The sequence below is a fragment of the Phalacrocorax carbo genome, chromosome 11 (genome assembly GCF_963921805.1).
Source record: "Phalacrocorax carbo chromosome 11, bPhaCar2.1, whole genome shotgun sequence".
Classification (NCBI taxonomy): Eukaryota; Metazoa; Chordata; class Aves; order Suliformes; family Phalacrocoracidae; genus Phalacrocorax; species Phalacrocorax carbo.
Window position 1 is genome coordinate 11,690,060 of NC_087523.1, and position 21,558 is coordinate 11,711,617.

The 21,558-nt window shown below is 41.5% G+C and overlaps 1 protein-coding gene across 5 annotated transcripts in view; it reads left to right on the top strand.

Annotated features, from left to right (window-relative positions):
- The window catches only part of TAF1 (TATA-box binding protein associated factor 1), a 35,364-nt gene that overhangs the window by 2,907 nt on the left and 10,899 nt on the right, over positions 1-21,558 (top strand). For 3 of the 5 annotated variants that reach the window (XR_010374811.1, XM_064463065.1, XM_064463066.1), the window contains exons 5-29: positions 264-505; positions 2,573-2,791; positions 3,227-3,445; positions 3,631-3,832; positions 5,069-5,185; positions 5,590-5,757; positions 7,361-7,488; positions 7,596-7,703; positions 9,635-9,808; positions 9,912-10,085; positions 10,170-10,274; positions 11,672-11,872; positions 12,748-12,889; positions 13,670-13,800; positions 14,357-14,437; positions 14,855-15,004; positions 15,166-15,285; positions 15,465-15,640; positions 16,386-16,627; positions 17,894-18,107; positions 18,374-18,539; positions 18,708-18,919; positions 19,165-19,273; positions 19,480-19,578; positions 20,307-20,484. Coding sequence is in view for 4 of the 5 variants with exons in the window: in XM_064463065.1 (XP_064319135.1) it covers positions 264-505; positions 2,573-2,791; positions 3,227-3,445; positions 3,631-3,832; positions 5,069-5,185; positions 5,590-5,757; positions 7,361-7,488; positions 7,596-7,703; positions 9,635-9,808; positions 9,912-10,085; positions 10,170-10,274; positions 11,672-11,872; positions 12,748-12,889; positions 13,670-13,800; positions 14,357-14,437; positions 14,855-15,004; positions 15,166-15,285; positions 15,465-15,640; positions 16,386-16,627; positions 17,894-18,107; positions 18,374-18,539; positions 18,708-18,919; positions 19,165-19,273; positions 19,480-19,578; positions 20,307-20,484 (4,077 nt within the window). In the remaining variant the exon portion in view is untranslated. The remainder of the gene's footprint in view (positions 1-263; positions 506-2,572; positions 2,792-3,226; positions 3,446-3,630; positions 3,833-5,068; positions 5,186-5,589; positions 5,758-7,360; positions 7,489-7,595; positions 7,704-9,634; positions 9,809-9,911; positions 10,086-10,169; positions 10,275-11,671; positions 11,873-12,747; positions 12,890-13,669; positions 13,801-14,356; positions 14,438-14,854; positions 15,005-15,165; positions 15,286-15,464; positions 15,641-16,385; positions 16,628-17,893; positions 18,108-18,373; positions 18,540-18,707; positions 18,920-19,164; positions 19,274-19,479; positions 19,579-20,306; positions 20,485-21,558) is intronic. The other 2 variants (XM_064463067.1, XM_064463068.1) reach the window with 1 other exon arrangement.

Sequence of the window (21,558 nt, forward strand, 5' to 3'; positions counted from 1 at the left end):
AAAATGTTCTATTTCCAGTGATTGTTAAAATACTGATATTGACAATGAAATTGCTTTTTTATCTCATCCTCTCAGTTGTGGCTGGGAAATTCACCTGGAACACTTAGGATAAAATGAAAGGTTAAACCAGAATGGTACTCATAACACCTGCAGAGGCTTAATTTTTGCATAAATTGGTATAAACAGTGTATATGGCATTATGGGGTTATACTAGGGGGCAGGGAGGAAACCTGTTTGTTTATAAGGTGCTTGTTCTATTGTAGTATCTGAAGATGGAGACGGTATCATTTTGCCCTCCATCATTGCTCCTTCCTCTGCTGCCTCCGACAAGGTGGATTTCAGCAGCAGCTCTGATTCTGAGTCAGAGATGGGACCTCAAGAAGCCAGGCAGGCAGAATCCAAGGAAGGCAAACTCACACTTCCTCTTGCAGGAATCATGCAGCGAGATGCTACCAAACAGTTGCCAAGTGTTACAGAGCTCTTCCCGGAATTTCGACCAGGCAAGGTATTGTAAGAGATATGTGGAAGTGACAGAAACGGTATCATGTAAGCCCTCTAAATATGAATCATGTAGTATTAAGGGTATGTAGTAATTGCACAGATGTTCTTGCTTTCCTCAACACCTTCTTTAGTTTCTATGTGCTGCTGTTTCCAGACTGCTTACATGTAATGCTTTTCCTGCCATATGCAGGAGCCTCTTAAAAAGCATCATATAAGCCAGGGTGTGAAATAATGTTTTGCTGTTCTGTAAGGCCATAGCACAGGCCTGTTAATTTGTGAAAGTTGGTTTTCTGAAGTAGTAGAGAATAACTTTGCCAGATGATTAAAAACCATAATGCTAATCTGTCTGCTTTCTGGCTTTTCTGGCAAGTATTTGCTTCTCCTTTCATGCTGTCCTGAGCTTGGTGTGCTCTTCCTGAAATAATTTATCTGTATCCTTTACTTAATTTTGCCTCCGAACTGCTCTGAGAATGGATTATAAATCAGCTCAATAACAAGTTGGTTGAAAGAATGATCGTTTTTTACACAAAGCGAATTAATTGCGATACTTTCTTAAATGCTCCCAGAAAGCAATGTGTTTCAATAATTATTCTGAAAGTTTTAAAGCTGTCAAGAGGAGAGGAAATGTGAGAGGGGAAGGAGAATAAAGATGAAGATACAGTTGCCAAACAGATGGTTTTGAGCCAGGATAACTTGGTTTTATGTGTTGCTCTGTCACAGGCTTTGTGTAAGGAGCTGAGCAATTGGCATAACTAAATGTCATGTTTTAATGATTTAGCTAACCTCTGTCTATTAGAGACCTAGGTGAGGCTCTGGCACAGACCCTGGATGCTCTCTTGGCTTTTGCAAATCTGGCGTTTCCTGTGTTACTGTATTTTGTATCAGTTGGTTTGTTCATTTCTTTGGTGCTCAACATGCAGTGTCAGGACTGGTTCAGTGTTGAATGTACCCAGTGGGTGCAGAAATCAGTGCAAGCTGTTAATGCTGAGCTCTTTTCATAATTAATTCATGAGGACTAGAGCTGAGAAAGCCTGAAATCCTGTAGATTTGGCTGTGAGGATTAGTTGATGTCTGAGAATGTGCATGTTAATGTAGCACTGTTTTTCCTGATGAAGCCACTTAAAATAGCATGTGAAGAAGCAGACTTTGTATTTAAGTAAACTGTTAGCATCTTAACTATGTCTGAGACCTTTGCCCTTGGTGAAAGCTCATTGGAACTGGCCAAAGGGTCCAGAGGTAATCTAGGGGAGTTTTCGGAAGGATAATGTGGATGTGAGCAGAGATGGACAGAGTGATCATCGAAACATTATTTCTTTTGGGCATCAATGTAACGGATTAACAGGGAACGTTAATAGGAAGTCTCTTAACAAATCTCTGGTTCTAATTCCTGTTTCCTGAATCTCTCAGTTAATTTGGGATTAATGCTTTCCCTCTTTACAAGAGTGCTCTGAAGAAACAATTACCAGTGCTTAAAAAACAGCAGCCATAATTGTGGAAGAAATGGAAGAGACAGTTTGTCATTGTCATTAGCACAGGTTTTGGAGGTGTGCAGTATGCATTTAGGGGAACTGCATTATGATGGAAATAAAAATGAGTGTATTACTTCTGGACTGTGTTTTGTTTTTTTTTTTTATCTGGATGCTTAAGAAATCTCTGCTTTATATAACTGTTACTAGCTTTGTCTCTTTTTGCTAATAATTTTATCAACACTTCTTCAATCTCCATATGTCTTTCTGAAGGTTGTGGATTGTTCAAAATGAAAATAATTATTTCCAGGTGATGTCTTATCACATGCCCAATACGTAAGGCAGTCTTTCTTCCCTCTGAGTTTCTTTGTGTCTGAAGTTAAGGATGAATCCTTTTGAAAAGGAAGGATCCATCAAACATGGATCAAACTTGTTTTCAAGTATAACCAAGAAATTGATTGCACTGGGGGCTGGGATTGTAGTACAGGCCAAGCTTCTGAATTTCAGAGTGCTCTCTTTCATTACTGCTTTTCAGGTGAGGGACAGACAGAGGAACATTCCGCAGTGTTTTTTTCTCTGACTCTTTTGGATTTTTCCTATTCTAGGTGCTGCGTTTCCTGCGTCTCTTTGGCCCTGGAAAGAACGTTCCATCGGTTTGGCGTAGTGCACGAAGGAAACGCAAGAAGAAGCATCGGGAGTTGGCACAAGAAGTGCACATACAGGAGGGTGAAGTTGTAACTGAGAGTGGAATGGAAGGAAAATCTCCTTGGGAATATGAGTTTGCTGCTCCTCCCCCTCCAGAGCAGTGCCTTTCAGATGATGAGGTGGGATATCTGAGACTTAGAGAGGGTCACCAGCTAGCACTGGGGGTAGTAGTGATTGGACAGTGACTTCTAGAGTGAAGAGCTTTTCCTCCAAAATAAAACCGGAGGATAGGGTTGGCTTGTATTCCAGCTACACAGAAGGTCTTCTCCAGATACTAGTCAGTGACTTCAGGTGATTGCTTCTTACTGAGAAGGCTGCATCCATGGTACACAATCAATATGAGAGCTTATCCTCTTTGTATCAAGAAGTCGTCTCTGTATTCTTGGAAGTCTAATTGCAGAGCATTCTTAAGGCAGCTAGTAAGTATGGAAAAGCACTTCTTAGAAATACTTTTCTCCTGCAAGAATAAGCTGGGAAACTTGAAAGAAAGAAACCTCTTACTGACACTTGGATAGACCATCAGTGTAACCATTCTGTCCTTCGCTGTGCTTCAGATTACCATGATGGCACCCGTGGAATCAAAATTTTCCCAGTCAGCTGGTGATATAGACAAAGTGACAGACACAAAGCCTAAAGTGGCAGAATGGCGCTATGGCCCAGCACAGCTCTGGTATGATATGCTGGGGATCCCTGAAGATGGCAGTGGATTTGATTATGGTTTCAAGCTGAAAGAGAAGAAGGAGCAGGAGGTTAAAGAACGCACTGATGAAGGGGTGAGAGGGGAACTGTGGGGAAGGGTGTACAAATGTGTGTGGCACTGGGGATTAGTGCACAATGAAAGCTCGGTGGTGGGCCAGTGGATGGTTGCACCGTGTAAAATGAGGCTTTTTACTTTCAAACTAAAGGAGGAAAATTTAAAGTCAATGCAGGTCTTCAAGCAACTATTCTTTCTTTCCAGGATGCAGCGTTGATGGATGAGAAGGATGACCTGCTAGCTGATGAGCACTTCCTTATGGTGACACAGCTCCAATGGGAGGATGACGTTATCTGGAATGGAGAAGATGTCAAGCACAAAGGGACTAAGACACAGCGGGCAAGTTTAGCTGGCTGGCTGCCATCCAGCATGACTAGAAATGCCACTGCCTACAATGCCCAACAAGGTAATCAATGGTCTGATATGAATTGTACTTGCTGTAGTTGAGCTGACTCATTGCTTGCTATCATCTCAAATACAAAACATAATTCTTCCTGTCAGGAAATGTTTTTTGGCAAAATCACAGCTCCACTCAAAATTCTGACTCTTACTTTCTTTTTAAAAACAAAGCGGGTCCCTTCTGTTAAAGAAAATACCAACTCTGGCTTTCTTCTCTCTGTGTGGCTTACCAGATGCTAGATCCATCTACACTGGTATCAAGCAATGCTACACTTGGGATGTCTGCTGTTTATAGGCCAATGGCATTTTCTTTATATGTTTTTTTTTAAATTGGAAGAACTGTGTAAAAGTCTTTTGAAGTTTCTCTGTTTTTGTAGATAGGAGGTAACAATTCTTACAAGCCTCAGACTTCTCTTAGACACAGATGCATTTTAAATTTAAATAGCTTATGTAGAATGAATGTTTATCATCTCTGTTATATCTTATCCTGCTTGTACAAGGAAAGACTAATGGGAATGTCAGATCTTTATTGGGTGCTAGTGTCAATCCTTTACTGTTCAGCTGTGAGTACAAGACACTCTGAGGAGTTGGGTAGGTGAATTGGGGGTAGCTTTTTATAACAATTTCCATTTCAGCACAGTTGTGCCTGAGCTATCCAGGCCTGGACTTGCTCTGTTTGAGCCCCGTTAAAAGCTACAGTAACATGTTAAACATGGTTGGTATGTTCACACGTGTTAGGTCTTATGCCTTCCAGAAGCACTAACTTTAGTGACATGGGAGCATACGTGAGTTGGTCTGCCCTGGGAGAAGCTGCCTCCGCAGAACGATTACTTGAGGTCTGCTTGGCCATCCTTTTTTCTGTGACAGTTTGACATAAGACAGGAAGCTGCTGGAGGCCAAGCCAACTGTTCTGTCAATGGCAACTGCCTGCTCAAGGCCTCTCACTTTTCTAAAGGCCATATAGAAATGCACCTTATGCATTGTCATGCAGCATATGCAAAGCAAACCAAACATAACTTTGAAGAGGCTGCAGACTCCAGCAGTAAGCTGTGGGTGAACATGTTTTTGTAAGTCTTACCTGTACTAATGGCACATGACACTCTTTGTGATATCAGCAGTAAGCCCATCTGGTTCAGGCTTGAAATTGCTCTCCATGCAACCCCCAAGTTCTGATTTAAGGCAATGCAATGCCCCCTAACACTCCCACTCAAGCTAACCTTACTTTTGTTTTCCGTTTCTCCAGGTTTGAACCGCAGTGGCTCTTTGCTTAATCCACCGCTTCCACTAGCACAGAAAACAAATGTAGCAGGAGTCCTAGGTATAGCAAAGGGCAAAGAAAAGCAGGTCCCCGAACAGCAAGGTAATGAGGGTGTTGGTCTTTGGCCTATGAATACGTGCCTGTGACACATGTTTCTGTATGGACTTGTTTTCTGTGTAGTACCGTGGTCCTTTTTTGGCAACAGGGTGTAGATAAAAGGGATACTTTTTTGTTCTAAAACCTGTTAGAGGCCCTGTTCCATTCTTGGAGGCTCTCTGTGTTTCAGTGGAGCAAAATATCTAAGCATCGGTAAAGCTGAGACTTGGGTCTCTGCTTCCTCTTTGCTTCTGAGATGAGTTTTCTTTTGCATTTCAGAGGTCCTGACTCAGAAAGCCCTGAAAGGTGGGGAAGGCTGAGGGAATAAGATCTGGGGATGAGCTCTGAAATGGTTTTCTTACAAGGTAGTGTATAAAACCCTTAAGGATTATACCTTATGATTGTTGCAGTTTCCCTGGATGAAGACAAGCCCTGGTACTCCATTTTCCCAATTGATAATGAAGAGTTGGTATATGGCCGTTGGGAAGACAATATCATCTGGGATGATCAGGCAATGGAAACCTACTTGAATCCCCCTGTCTTAACACTTGATCCAAATGATGAAAACATAATTCTAGGTATGTTTATGGTATCCAGAAATTTGACTCAAGTGGGAAAAGACAAGTGAAAATGGAAGCAGGGATTTATAGTCACACTGTAATGGAGATAAATGGACTGGGGCAATACTTACGGCCTGCCTTTGTTCTGGCTTTTGAAGATAATTTGCAAGTATTCAAAGGCCTAAGCAGAAGAAAGTAATGCTAATAACTGTAATGGTGTGGTATGTATATTCAGCTCCCAAGTTCAAAGCAGTTAACAGGAGAGTAAAAATTAATGCCCTGAAATTTAAATTTAACATAATTAATCTGACTCTTGGTGTGTTTTGGAAGCGACTGTCTTAGTTTTACTTGCATGCATGTTGGTTTGAAGAGGGAAGGTAGAGGAGTAAACTGCAAACTACTCCATGCCATTCTCAATATGGCTTGTATTCAAAGCCTGAAAAAGCAGTTCCTTAAGCCTCTTTCAGGCTATGGTGATGGCACATGGGAGCAGCAACTTTGTGTAATACCTGTCAGCACTTTTGTTGTTGCTACAAACTTACTCAGTATTCCTGGAGTTTGATTTGAATGTACTCCCTGCTTATATTGCTACAAGCTGGAGAGATTTTTATCTTATTTGGACCACTTAAATCACCACTTTCTCTTAGATGTGCGTGTTGGTAATCATCAAGCAGCTTTGTGTAATTTAAGGATAGGCATATCTTGCTACACTTTTATATGGCCAGGATTGCATTTCCTTCCTCAGTAAAGTGGGTCAGTTCTAAGAATTTCTCTGTATATTGATTGGAATGTTTTGGTATTAGCCAGCAACCTTGAAAGTCACTCTTAATTTGAGCTTGGTTAAAGACAAACACTCACAGTATTTCCTTTCCAAGTCTGAAATATTCCACAAAATTGCAGATGTTTATATAAATAGTGACAAATATGAACCCATTCTTATTTTTTTTATATAGAGTGACATGAGATCTTTGCATGAAGTTGATATAGCATTTACCAAGTCCATGTCACTAGGTCCTGCTTCTTGTGTGAAAATCTTAATTGGAGAATCCATGCTTCACAAATTGGTAATTTTTAGAATTCATACTACTTTCCTGGAATTTTTCAGGAATCCTTTTCGGGTTTGGTCCGTATTATCTTTGGATTCAGACTCACTTTAGTGTTGTATGTATATGGGGAAGAAAAGGATTATTAATACATGTAGTTGGGAAACCGTATTGGCACTCCTGTTGCCTTTTCTGTCAACTCTAGAATACCTTTGGCAGAACAGATGATATTTCTTGTACTTTTCGTTGATTAGATTTTTAGTAAATTTTGTGTTGAGCAGTGGGTACCCCAAGCAATCCCCACAGTCACCCTCAAATCTATTTCAATCTCCCACTCAAATCTGTTCACTGCTGAAGAAGATAAAGTAGATTTAAGCACGGAGCTTTTCTGTGTTTGTTGAGCTTGTGTCATATTAATTGGTATTGAGGAAAAGGGGGAGCAGCATAGGAGGTCAGTCACCCCTGAAACCGAACAAAAGGGCTAAAAGGTCTACAAGCTGCAGCTCAGCAGGAAGTTGTGGTGCTGAAAAGGGAACCCTAGGACAAGTGTCCTACAGTGTGATTGCTTGTGTTTTTAGAAATTCCTGATGAAAAGGAAGAAATGACTTCGAACTCTCCATCCAAGGAGAACAAGAAAGAATCTTCACTAAAGAAGAGTCGAATCCTGTTGGGAAAAACAGGTGTCATCAAGGAAGAACCACAGCAGGTCAGCGTAAGCTTTAGCACCTTGCAGGTTGGGAATGACATGGAAGGAGGGATTTTTAAATTATTTTTTTTTTAACACCTCTCTCTCTGTGTTTAAAATTGAATAAGAACATGTCTCAGCCAGAGGTGAAGGATCCCTGGAACCTCTCCAATGATGAGTTTTACTACCCCAAACAGCAGGGACTTCGAGGAACCTTTGGAGGCAACATCATTCAGGTAGTCACAGTAGTGTTGGCTGTAGAGTGAGAGAGAGACAGTGGCTTGGTAGGAGGTTGCTAGCTGAGAGTATGATTTAGGATTTGTAGAAAAACAGAATTCAGATTACAGCAGGTCAGATAAGTGTTCATGAGAGAGATCCCCGAGTTTAAGAAGGATGTGGAACTCCTTGAGCAAGTCCAGCGGAGAGCTACGAAGATGATCAGGGGACTGGAGCATCTCCCATATGAGGAAAGGCTGAGAGACTTGGGTTTGTTTAGCCTGGAGAAGAGAAGTCTGATGGGGGGATTTCATAATACCTATAAATATCTAAAGGGTGGGTGTCAGGATGATGGGACTAGGCTCTTTCCAATAGTGCCCAATGACAGGACAAGGGGCAATGGGCTCAAGTTGGAACACCCGAAGTTCCACCTCAATATGAGGAAAAACTTCTTTCCTGTGAGGGCGACAGAGCAGTGGCACAGGCTGCCCAGGGAGGCTGTGGAGTCCCTTCCCTGAAGACATTCAAAAACCTGCCTGGATGCGTTCCTGTGCCCCCTGCCCTGGGTGTGCCTGCTCAAGCAGGGGGTTGGACAAGACGATCTCCAGAGGTCCCTTTCAACCCCTACGATTCTGTGACTCTGTGACTTTTAATGTAATTTACTTAAAATTATTAGAAAGCAGTTTGAACTAACTTTTCTTGATTTCCCCATCAAACTGACGTTTAGGTGCCAGATCTTGCTGTATCATACTTGCCATGCTTTGGTGTCTTTTTCTGCAGTACTCTTTCTGACACAGTAGTGGGAGGGGGGAAAGTGGTGCAGTCAGTCAACAGGTGAGGCTGTACTTCTGCTACTAGAGTGTGTTTTGATCTGTATGTTATAAAAATAATTTAGATAATGATGAATTTGAACTACTGCTCACTAGCCCTAGGTGAAGAGGTGATATATTTTTCCTCCTTCATTGTGGTATTCAGTGATCTATTCTAAAATCTCATCTGATTCCAGCCTCTTCAGTAATGGGAAAAATGTATGTAATTCCAAATGTGCTTCTCTTCCACTGATACGGATAATGGCTTTCATAGAATCAGAATTATTAAGGCTGGAAAAGACCTTTAGGATCATCAAGTCCAACCATCAACCCAACATCCCCAGGCCTCCTAAACCATGCCCTGAAGTGCCATGTCTACACATTTTTTGAACACTTCCAGGGATGGTGACTCCACTACCTCTCTGAGCAGCCTGTTCCAATGCCTGACCACTCTTTCAGTGAAGAAATTTTTCCTAATATCCAAACTAAACCTCCCCTAACACAGCTTGAGGCCATTTCCTCTCGTCCTATTGCTAGTAATTTGGAAGAAGAGACCAACGCCCACCTCGCTACAACCTCCTTTCAGGTAGTTGTAGAGAGCGATAAGGTCTCCCCTCAGCCTCCTCTTCTGCAGGCTAAACGACCCCAGTTCTCTCAACCTCTCCTCCTAAGACTTGCTCTCCAGATCCTTCACCAGGTTCATTGCCCTTCTCTGGACACGCTCCAGCAACTCGTTCTTCTTGTAGTGAGGGGCCTAAAACTGAACACAGTATTCAAGGTGCGGCCTCACCAGTGTTGAGTACAGGGGCAATGCCTTGCATGCTCCTAGTTAATAAAAAAACCTTCTCACTGGGTACCATATGGAATTAGTAAAATTAAAGTCGTTTCTGTACAGAAAGGAAAGATCTGACATATAGTAGGTTGATACAGTCTGACATATACAGGTCTGATATGGACCTAAGCACTTTCTGTCAAAATGCAACATGTACGATAACAAGTTGATGTCAATGCACTAGTATTACTGCTAGCAGACTACAAATTATTACTATGTTCTGTTATATAAAGGTTAGCAGGATAGGAGTATGATCTTGGTTTTGAGATGGTGCATGTCATTCTTAACACACATTTTGTTCCTGTGTTAGCACTCTATCCCAGCAGTGGAACTTCGCCAGCCATTCTTTCCCACCCATATGGGTCCTATGAAGCTCCGACAATTTCATCGGCCTCCCCTGAAGAAATACTCTTTTGGTGCCTTGTCCCAACCAGGGCCTCATGCTGTGCAACCTCTGCTGAAGCACATAAAAAAGAAAGCCAAGGTACAGTTATTTTTTTCTGTATCTCATGTCTGCTGTGGCTCCGTTTGCACAGCACATCTGTTTGATGTGCTGTTTTCCGAACACTGTCTTTTCACTGGCACAGATGAGAGAGCAGGAGCGTCAGGCTTCTGGTGGGGGTGAAATGTTCTTCATGCGCACACCACAGGACCTAACTGGCAAGGATGGAGATCTCATCCTCGCTGAATACAGTGAGGAAAATGCTCCTTTAATGATGCAGGTTGGCATGGCAACGAAGATTAAAAATTACTACAAAAGGGTGAGTATGCATGTTTTGCTGTTGGACAGTGATTTTGTTCTGCCTCTCACTTAGTGCTAATTGCACCTCCATTGCATGTTGCAGAAACCTGGCAAAGATCCGGGAGCTCCAGACTGTAAATACGGAGAGACTGTTTATTGTCACACTTCTCCGTTCCTGGGTTCTCTGCATCCAGGCCAGTTACTGCAGGTGAGAAAAGCAAGCATAAGAAGACAGAAAATTTGAACATGGAGTAATAGGCAGTATGTTTCATGCCCTGTTTATTGAATCACAAATAACGCTCAACTTACAAAAAAAACAATTCAGTTTTATTTCCAGTTTAAGTATCTTTGTTTACTGATATTAATTCAGCTCTTGGCTTTATTAAAACATATCTCTGTTGCATGTTTTTTTTTTTAATTTTTGTAGGAGTGATAGGAATTGCAGGAAGTGAATTTTTGCTGCTTCGCTTTGTAATGGCATTAGAAATACTGCTAGAGAGGACTGAATGGAAGGCCAAAGCTGATTGAATATTGGGGAGCTCAGTAAATACATGTCGGAGGGGATAGAAAACTTGGATTTATCATGGTCCAGGATGTGTGAGCAAAACCTTATGTGTACTTTCTGAGAATTGCACTGCTAGTTGTCTGATGGATGCCAGTTACTAGTCCGGTGTGTAGACCTGTCCTTTTGTAAGCCTTTCTCTGTTGATGAAATACATACAGTTGAGATGGGGAGAGGAATTAAGAATGATGTAAGGACCACCTGGTTACAGAATCAGTGATAAATATAAAAATACATCTTTCAGTTAATGCTAGCTGGTCCTGCTGTAGCAATAATTCTGTCTATGCTGTACCACAGGAAAAAAGTATGGTGAAGGGTGATACTCAATATTCATCACAGAACTGACAAAGCTAATTGTTCAAACCTAAGAGGACTTCATCATGGATAAAATAGGACTTCTGGAAAGCTTGGCGTGAGGACAGGGCCATCTCAGGGAAAGCTTTGCAGTGTGGGTGAGGGTAGTGTGGGAGAGTAGCAGTCTGTAAGGCTTGTGGAAGCCCTATGCTTGGAGAAAACCCTTTATAGAAGAGGATGGTCTGTCCAGTTCCACTCGGTCTAGTGTCTCCTTGGTGCTAGTTTAAACTTTCTTATATTTAAATGCTGATCTGTGCTGCTCTCTGCTTTTCTGGTTAGGTTCTTATAACCTCCTTCCCTAAGCAAAGTCTTCAGTCCTTGCTTCTGTTGCCTTCTCCCATTCCCGGACTGTGTGTTTGTGTCCTGGGCTGGTTTCTGTGGTTGTAGTGTTCTGCATATGTGTTCTTTCTGTACCTTTTTAAAGTACCTCCTTGAAGGTCAGTCCAAAGAGCCCTTCAAAATCTTTCTGTATTTGTTTAGGTTTTCTAATGGTTTTGTGCTTCATGCTTGGTTGTTCTCTGCATAAGCAAGGAATGTTCTGGCTGCACATCTACATATATTGCGATACAAACGATGGTGTACCATTGGAATGACTTGTTCTTTTTTTTTTAAGATCTTTTTTGTAGACTGAGTTCCAGAAAATGTCATCAAAACCTGACTTTCAAACTTTGATTTGTTTCTCTTATTAGGCATTTGAAAACAACCTTTTCCGGGCCCCTATCTATCTACATAAGATGCCTGAAACAGATTTCCTGATTATCCGGACACGACAAGGCTATTATGTTCGAGAATTAGTGGATATTTTTGTAGTTGGTCAGGAGTGCCCGCTTTATGAAGTACCTGGTCCCAACTCTAAACGAGCTAACACCCATATCAGAGATTTTCTGCAGGTATGTGATAAGAGGCAGTTTGGGATCTGAGTGTTCTTTGGAGAAGGCCCACGTTACAGGCACGGGCCTTGTGCACAGCCTTGGTTTGAGAAGCTCATTGACCTGCTATGGCTCTTTTATTTTTGTTGTTGCTATTGCTGCTGTTGTGAGGTGAGAGCACTGCAAGAGTTGGATGTTGACCATATAGTCCATTTTGGTTGTCATTTAACCAATGACTTATAGCATGCTTCTTCTGTTTACCTGCATCCTGTATGATAAGTATATGATAGAGGCTTTTTATTCGCCAAAATAAAAGGTTACAAGATTATATAAAAGTGTAGGAAACTGAAGAAATTGGAATGAACTTTGAAGTGGTTATGCTGTAAAAAATGAGTTACATGGGTTTCACTAAGATGCAGTTAAGGGATCTTATCACAGTCCTATTACATGGCACAGAATTAGAGTTGCTTCATAGGTCTTTGTTCATTTCCTAGATCTTGAGGCAGCTAAGCTTTGGGACTGTCAGTGACCATTCAAATAAATATCCCCAAATTTAGATTTTTGGAGAAAATTTCTAGTAATTTACTGTCAGTTTAATTCAAAATTATAACTCAGAGGTACTTGCAGAGCAGGAAAATCCCTGCTGTTCCTAGAGTTCAAGTTTTTGTATCAAAGCTGGACAGCTAGACAAATATGTTTTCTGCCTGTCATTCTTAAAAATAGCTGAACCTGAAACAGACATGTGGCTTGGAAAAAGATACTAAGTAAATTTATAAGAAACAATGGGTTTTAAGTACAAAGTCTGAAGTAGTCACTAGAAACAGCATTGTTTATACTGTCTTTGCAGGTTTATTATATTCTTTCTTCAGACGTCACAGATGAGTCTTGTTTTGTAGGTTTTTATTTATCGTCTTTTCTGGAAAAGCAGAGACCGTCCTCGGAGAATTCGAATGGAGGATATCAAGAAGGCCTTTCCCTCACACTCAGAGAGTAGCATTCGAAAGCGGCTAAAGCTTTGTGCTGATTTCAAACGCACAGGTATTTAAAGATTTTATGTGGTGGTCGGCCATTTGTTGCTCTTCTTGGAGTTTCAAACAGAGCAGTAGGAGGCAACGTGTGTTCCAGATAAACCATTTTTGAAAACATCTATTTGAAGAACTGAAATGTAATCTGATAGGGTTTTTTTTACTCCAAATTTTATAAATGTGCACTTTCTTTTGGCACAGGTGTACTTCTTGGTGAGAAATGACTACAGTTTGGATTTTTTAAAAATAATATTTTTATAACTCTTTGGGCAATGATTTACTTGTAAAGTAACAATGTATAACATCAACACATTCCCTTCCCTTTGTGTATGGCTGTGTTGTGTTTTGCAAGCAAATACATGCGGGTAGAAGCTTGTCCCGTCTTCATGAGTCTAATAGTGCTCCGAGAGCCTGAGTGCTGATTTTTGTATATGTGGAATGATAAACTGGTGGTAATACAAAGCTTTTTAGGCTAGCCACGAGGAAAAGTAGTTTGAGATGAGGAGGTGAAAGGTGGATTAAATGCTTTTGGAATGTAGTTTATACATTGAATGAGCATGAATGCATGAAGAGTTTGCTGATATAACAGGTGCTCAGTTAGCGGGCGTTGATTTAGACAAATGCAGAATGAAAAAACTATCACTTTTGGTGGCCTAAGTGTCACAGATTCGTCATACTTGCTCCCTTTTCCAGCATTGCTGCATGGTACCAAATCTTGAAATACGGTTAGGATTATGATGGCAACCAATATTTGTGGGGAAACTACTCAGTGTTTGATCTGTGCATTTTTCAGGCATGGACTCAAATTGGTGGGTTTTAAAGCCAGATTTCAGATTGCCAACGGAGGAAGAGATCAGAGCAATGGTATCCCCAGAACAGTGCTGTGCTTATTACAGCATGATTGCCGCTGAGCAGCGACTGAAGGTAAATGCTCCCTGTTGGCTATAAGGCGAGTTACTGACAAGTAATTCTGTGAAGGGCGAGGCTAGGTAACACCTTCTGCCTAAAGCTAATTTTGCTATAAAGTGGGCAAATTAGGCCCCTGACTACTGGGCAACTTGCTAAGTTTTCTGCTGTGTGAAAAGGGAGTTAAGTTCTTAAAGAGAAAGACTTTATATTGTTACTATGTATTATTTGGATATTGAGTTAGATATGCTCAAAGGTAGCAAAGGGAAGGTGTGAGAAAGGGCTTATGTTTCTGCCTGCAGCTCTGCAGCAGAAGGTAACCAGTATGTGACTGAGAGCGAGACTTTTTTTAAAGTCAAGTGCAGTATTTAGTTATGGAGTTTGTCAAAATACTGGGCAGTTTGACATCTGTGATACTGTGGGTCACAGTGAATCTTGCAAACAACTATCTGTGGATGTGTGGTTGTTCAGCATGACAGGTCTCCACAGGAGATTGATAACACACTTCTAGTTCTTTCTCCAGTAACCTTTTTAAGACTTTAGGTCCTCATTTTTTCCTAATATTTCTCTGCAGGATGCAGGTTATGGGGAGAAATCCTTCTTTGCACCAGAAGAGGAGAATGAAGAGGATTTCCAAATGAAGATTGATGATGAGGTATTGTCAGAGCGATGCATAAGCATGCACGCTAATATATAAATCTGCATGGCAGGAGAGAAAAAAGGTCTTTATATTTAAAGGACTTATTTAAAGTAGGATTCAGTAGATCAAATGTTCTTGCAACTTTCCTGGGAACTCTGCTGCCAAGTTTATACTTGTGTTTGGGGATCTGTCTTGCCAGTTCCTTTCATTCAGGATTAGTTTTTTTCCCTTAAATGCTTTTTGTGAGTTATCTAGCACTTTGGCTCTTCATTGAGGTTTCTTCAGGGCAGCTGAAGGATCAAGACGTAGAATTCACCCTTTTCATGTCAGTTGAAAAGTTCTCAGTTGATTGGAAGAATCCAAAATGAAAAGCTTGGAATTCTCCTTGATGGTAGCAGGATTGTGAGGGCATGTTTCTCTTCTTGCTGGCAGGTGCGCACAGCTCCATGGAACACCACACGAGCTTTCATTGCTGCTATGAAGGGCAAGTGCCTTCTAGAAGTGACTGGTGTGGCAGATCCTACTGGTTGTGGTGAAGGATTTTCTTATGTGAAGATTCCAAACAAACCAACTCAGCAGAAGGTATAGTTCCCAAGGATGGATTGAACAAGGAGCAATAACTGGGAAGTTATGTGGGAGAAATGGAGTAAATACGGGGCATCAGGAAGAGAAAATATCAGATGATGAGCCTAAGAAAGACTATTATGTGATGACATTAAGAGGCTGCATCTTCCTCTGAACAGGATGATAAAGAACCTCAGCCAGTGAAAAAGACAGTGACTGGGACAGATGCTGATCTCCGCCGCCTTTCTCTCAAAAATGCCAAACAGCTTCTGCGTAAATTTGGAGTTCCTGAAGAGGAGGTGAGCATGAACCTGGAGCACATTACAGAGTTGTCTTCACTAATAGATTCAGCAGCTGATGGTGGAAAGGACATATACATTTCTACTCTGACCTTGTGTGGAAAGCAGTTGAAATCCACAGTCAGCTACCTCAGTTGTATGTCTCTGAAATTTTTTCTAGTCTGTCTTCGTCTTTCCAGATAAAGAAGCTGTCTCGGTGGGAAGTGATTGATGTGGTACGTACGATGTCTACAGAGCAGGCTCGTTCAGGGGAAGGTCCTATGAGCAAATTTGCACGTGGATCTCGGTTTTCTGTAGCAGAACATCAGGAGAGATATAAAGAAGAGTGTCAGCGCATCTTTGATTTACAAAATAAGTAAGTTCTTATCTGATGTTTACAGCCTTGAACCCCACCCTGTCCCCACCTTAAGTCCAGAACTATGTATGCATGGGGCTCTCTGATAAGTAGTGGTATAGATGTTGATTCAGCTAGTTGGGCCCACAAAATACAGCACTGGGAAAGAGATCTTTGGCCGTTAATAGAAACTTACGGGTTAGCCGTAGTGTCTTCCTGTCATAGACCTTTTGGAAAGGTAGAATGAGTTGCATAGTCTGCCACATAAAATGGCACGAGATGTTCCACTGTTCCCAGATCAGTAGTTCACCACCCTACTTCCTTTCTTCTTTTTTTTATCTTTTTATTTCCCTTTTTGTTTGTTCCACTAACAGCAGTTTGCCATCTCTCTCTTAGGTAGCAGCTACCAATTCTATGTCCTACTGTTTGCAACTGCCAGTAGAATTCATGCATTATTCCTTGTTCTGGCCCAAGACCTGAGAGTGGGGAGGGAATATAGTACTGTTGATTATGAAGAGATCAACTTGTTGGAGAAGATTGGCTTGGAACAATTGATTTTTTTGGTCATGGGGTTTCAGGAGGACTGAGTAGGGAATATATTATGCCTATGCTTATAGCAGTGATTTGCAACATTAATTTTCAAACTTTTGAGTCATTTTTACCTTTGTATTTCTGGGAAGGTAACAGGCTGATTTTTTTTTTTTTTGTGGGTAGTGGGAGGTGAGGACAACACACTAACAGGCTTTCAAGGTGCCTCCTGTTTCAGGGTTTTGGAGTCCACTGAGATACTGTCAACAGACACAGATAGTAGCTCAGCTGAAGACAGTGACTTTGAAGAGATGGGAAAGAATATTGAGAACATGTTACAGAACAAGAAAACTAGTTCTCAGCTCTCTCGGGAAAGAGAAGAGCAGGAACGAAAGGAATTGCAAAGGATGCTTCTGGGAGAAGACAGTGGCAATGACAAAGAGAGGGGCAAAAAGGACAGGAGAGACAAAAAGGCGCTGTGTAAGTAACTGCAACCACCTGAATGTGCCTAGAAAGGGATGCAGAACTTTGTGTCAGGCTGCTAAGTGTGCTGATCTGGCCTCTCAGAAGAGGGTGTGGATGCCTTAGAGGGAGAATGTATAGACATGTTTAGCTGGGGCTTCTTCCTTCTCCTGAGCAGTTACAGCTGAAAATGCATTTAAAGTGTTTTCTTTGCCCCATAGCTTTGTTTATTTGGAACTATAAACTTACTCTGGTATTTCTTTAAATATTCACTGCTGCTTGCTGGTTAAATTTACCTTTTTCTTGGGGGTGGGGGGCACTCGTTTTTGAGTACTTTTCTCAAGACGTGTGTACAAATAGTTTCTGCAACCAGCTTATGGTACTCTGATTGGATCTTATGTGTAAACGCAGCTATGTATGTGAAACAGATAGGCACAACATGTAGGCTGATAGTAGTGTCTGTTATACTGTGTGCTGTATAAGTGTGTTTGGGAGGTAATTGGGCAGCTGCCAGGTTTGGATCTCCTGGAGATGTATTTATTTTAAGTGCATTCCAACAGAGAACTTGACAGGTCCCTGACTGGCAGGTAAAAGTGTTTGACCTGTGAATGAACTTCTGTCTGTATGAAGGTGCTTATGGCCTCTGTTACTTGTTGCATGTGTATGAGCAAAGTTGAGCTCTGCTGCATCTGGGTCAACATTATTGTTGCTCTTGGAAACCTAATTGGGAATAGATCACTAATTAAATAATTACTGGAATAATTTAGTAAGGGATACATGGCAGATTTGCTGATGATTGTTGCCTTATGAAAAGGTACCCAGTGTTATTTTGAACAAAATCACTCAACCAAAATTAATGATGGTGCTGGAAAGATTCTGTGGTCACAAGAGACATGGCTAGCACACTGGTTGGAGAACTGGGGAATTGATGACCTTCAATTTCTGCCAGATCTCCGTACCTGTGATCAAAACCACTGCAACTATAAGCAATCTCCAGGGCCATGCTGCAGTTGCCTTACAGGCTGCACGTGGGTACCTGTGGGTCTTTTTTGACTGTAGCTGTTCTCTCTGGCTTTATAATCCATGTGGATAACCTTACCTTTGTTTCAGATTGCTATGTGTCATGGTAAGAGAACGTGAACAAGGAAGGGAAAGACTTCTATTGCTTAGGTTTCCCTGAATTTGTGTCTTGGAAGTTTTAAGGCAAAATTATCTGCAGTATTTAAACAATAATGATTCTACAGTGTGAAAGAAATTAAAAGTAAATAAAACACTCTCTTGTAGCATCAGCTTCAGGAGCCTCAGCAAACTCTCACAAAGATGATGACACTGCCTCTGTAACTAGCCTTAACTCCTCTGCCACTGGCCGCCGCCTCAAAATCTATCGCACGTTTAGAGATGAGGATGGGAAAGAATATGTGAGGTGTGAGACAGTTCGGAAGCCTGCTGTTATTGATGCCTACTGCCGAATACGGACTACCAAGGATGAAGAGTTCATGTAAGACCTATATGACTTTTTTTTTTTTGACTTTGCCTGTAGACTATTTCCTTCTGTTGGCAGTATGAAGAAGTGTAGAATTGAGTGTAGAAGCCCACCACTGTAATTGTGTAGAGAAAGATTGATTTAATGGCTGTCCATTTGGGGGATATTATGAATTTTGTGCAGTGATTGACCTGGCAGAAGAGTACCTGGTAAATCATCAACTAAGATGAAAACCTTGTGTGTCTTGTTTTGGGTTTCCCTTCCTGCCCACCCCCCACCAGACGAAAGTTTGCTCTGTTTGACGAACAGCACCGTGAGGAAATGCGGAAGGAGCGGCGCAGGATCCAGGAACAATTACGGCGTTTAAAACGGAACCAAGAAAAAGAGAAACTCAAGGGCCCTCCAGAGAAGAAGCCCAAGAAAATGAAAGAGCGTCCAGACTTGAAAGTAAGCATATCCATATATAAAGCATGCTAACAGGTCTTGGGTATTGGAGAAGTTTTCTGTTCTAGTGAGGTACTAAAGGTCTGATTAGAGGATTTTAGTGATACTTTGCCTCTGAACTAGGAGCCTGTATATGAATTGTGACCTGTCATCTTTCTTACATCTTTGCAGCTAAAATGTGGAGCATGTGGTGCAATTGGCCATATGAGGACTAATAAATTCTGCCCTCTTTACTACCAAACAAATGCCCCACCTTCTAATCCTGTTGCAATGACAGAGGAGCAGGAGGAAGAGCTGGAAAAGACAGTCATTCATAATGATAATGAAGAACTTATCAAAGTAGAAGGGACAAAAATTGTCCTGGGAAAGCAACTGATTGAGAGGTAAGGGAACAAGCAGAGATACTGATGGGTAGTAAGAAGAAACAATTTAGAGCTTAGTGCAGAATACTCATATGTATATTAATCACAGGAATGAAGTGACAGGGCTTTACATAGACTATTGCTACAGTATTTTGATTGTGTATTTGGTATTGTGGCAGCTGGGACCAGAGCCAATACTGGGGGACAAATGGTCTTGATTCATAAAAGGGTTGGAGAAAGTATTATGCTTTTTTGTTTTAACCTAGTGCGGATGAAGTTCGCAGGAAATCACTGGTCCTGAAGTTTCCTAAACAGCAGCTGCCTCCAAAGAAGAAGCGGCGAGTAGGGACAACCGTTCACTGTGATTATCTGAATGTGAGTGAAGGTGTTATTGAGCTGATTGCAGTATCTCTCTTTCTGTTTGTACCAACTGGCCAGTTTCTTTACTACACCCGTGCATCCTCCACATGCAACACAGATACATGCCCAGTAAATTAATAAACTAAATTGCCTAGGATTTCTGTGGGTAAATATTTTACATCTTGGAACTGCCTTAATTTTTCTGCCTCTGATTTCTTTAGCGTCCTCATAAATCTATCCACCGACGGCGAACAGATCCCATGGTGACACTGTCATCCATCTTGGAGGGCATCATCAATGACATAAGGGATCTTCCTAATGTAAGTTTAAGCTATGAGACCAAAAACCTGTGTCTTAAGCAATGTGGTTGAAGTAGGTTATGTGTTGTAGACACCAAATTAGGCTATGCTTTTCTCAGATGAATGGTTCACCACCCCTTCCCCCCCGCCCCCAACCCTGCACACGGTTGGTGTGCATTATTTCATAAGTTATCTCAGCTTAGAATCTTTTTGAGATGAAAACATCCATATCAGAAAATAATGTTGAATAATTCTGTATGGATAAATACTCAAAGCCTGGGATGTGATTCCCCACCGTCCCCCCCCAAGCCAGTAAAAGATGCATAACACTTGATGTAGCAACGTGGAATACTTTTATATATGTGGGGCTGGAGAAAATTGTGTACTTCGCTCTTTCTGACTGTATTTTACCAGAAACTTGCCAAATCAAAAGATTAAATGAAAGATGTGAGTTGAAATGAGAATTTAAAGTTCAGTTTCTTGACTTCTGTGCTGCATAACCCAAAATAACATCTGATAACTCTTTGCGTGATTTTTCTTCTTATAATGGTATTAAAGAACATTTTGTAGAAGAAGGTGATAGCCACTGTGGGACTGAGCTTATAATGTTCTCCCTGGTGCAGTTAAGGAACTGATTGTGTAAAGGTTTTATACATTAGTGCCTATTCAACTGTGGAGGTTAAACTGAGATTAGCTGTGCTAGTACTGTGTTAATAAGCATTCATTTTTTTTTTTCTTTTCACCCTCAGACATACCCCTTTCATACACCTGTAAATCCAAAAGTCGTCAAAGATTATTATAAGATTATTACTCGGCCCATGGATTTACAGACCCTGCGTGAAAATGTTCGTAAGCGGCAGTACCCATCCCGAGAAGAGTTCAGAGAACATTTGGAACTAATTGTTAAGAACAGTGCAACATACAATGGTAGGCTATGAACAACGCAGGGAAACTGTGTTTCTGCTAATATGTTGTACATATATGAGTTGTGGATCTTTTAGAAATAATGAAAGCAACAGAAAAGCAGAAAAAACTCACTTTCAGATGGAAACAATAAACATGTTTTTCAAGATATACCTTAAAGACTATGTTAATGAGCTAATTCATAACTAAGAAAGAAGTGGACCCTAGCATTTAACAATAACTACATGATGACTGTGATGTAGTAAGTTCAGTTACGGACCTTTCAGTGACTGAAGTCACTGGTGCATGTATTAAGTCAAACTGCACAGAAGCAAAGTACTGCATATCCCCTTCATATAGGGTGAGCTAAGCAAAACATTTTTCTCAGTAGAAGACATTATGAGTGTCCATTTTTTTTGCTTTCAGACATGGAATAGTGGGGACATATTCGTTAACTTATTTTCTCAATATTATTACAGAGTGGTAGGGGTTGGAAGGGACCTCTGGAGATCATCTTGTCCAACCCCCTGCTTGAGCAGGCACACCCAGAGCAGGGGGCACAGGGCCACATCCAGGCAGGGTTTGAATGTCTCCAGGGAAGGGACTACTCAGCCTCTCTGGGCAGCCTGTGCCCCTGCTCTGGCACCGTCACAGTAAAGTTTTTCCTCATATTGAGGTGGAACTTCCTGTGTTCCAGTTCGTGCCCATTGCCCCATGTCCTCTTGTCGGGCACCACTGAGAAGAGTCTGGTCCCATTCTCTTGACACCCACCCTTCAGATATTTATAAGCATTGGTAAGATCGCCCCCTCAGTCTTCTCTTCTTCAGGCTAAAGAAACCCAGGTGTCTCCGTCTTTCCTCGTAAGAGAGGAGCTTCAGTCCCTGATCATCTTTGTAGCTATCTTCTGGACTCTGTCCAGTAATTCCCTTGAACTGGGGAGCCCAGAACTGGACACAGCACTCTAGATGTGGTCTCACCTAGGGCAGGGCAGAGCAGAGAGGGAGGATAACCTCCCTCACCCTGCTGGCAACACTCCTTTTAATGCACCCCACGATACCGTTGGCCGCAAGGTCACAGTGCTGGCTCACGGTCAACTTA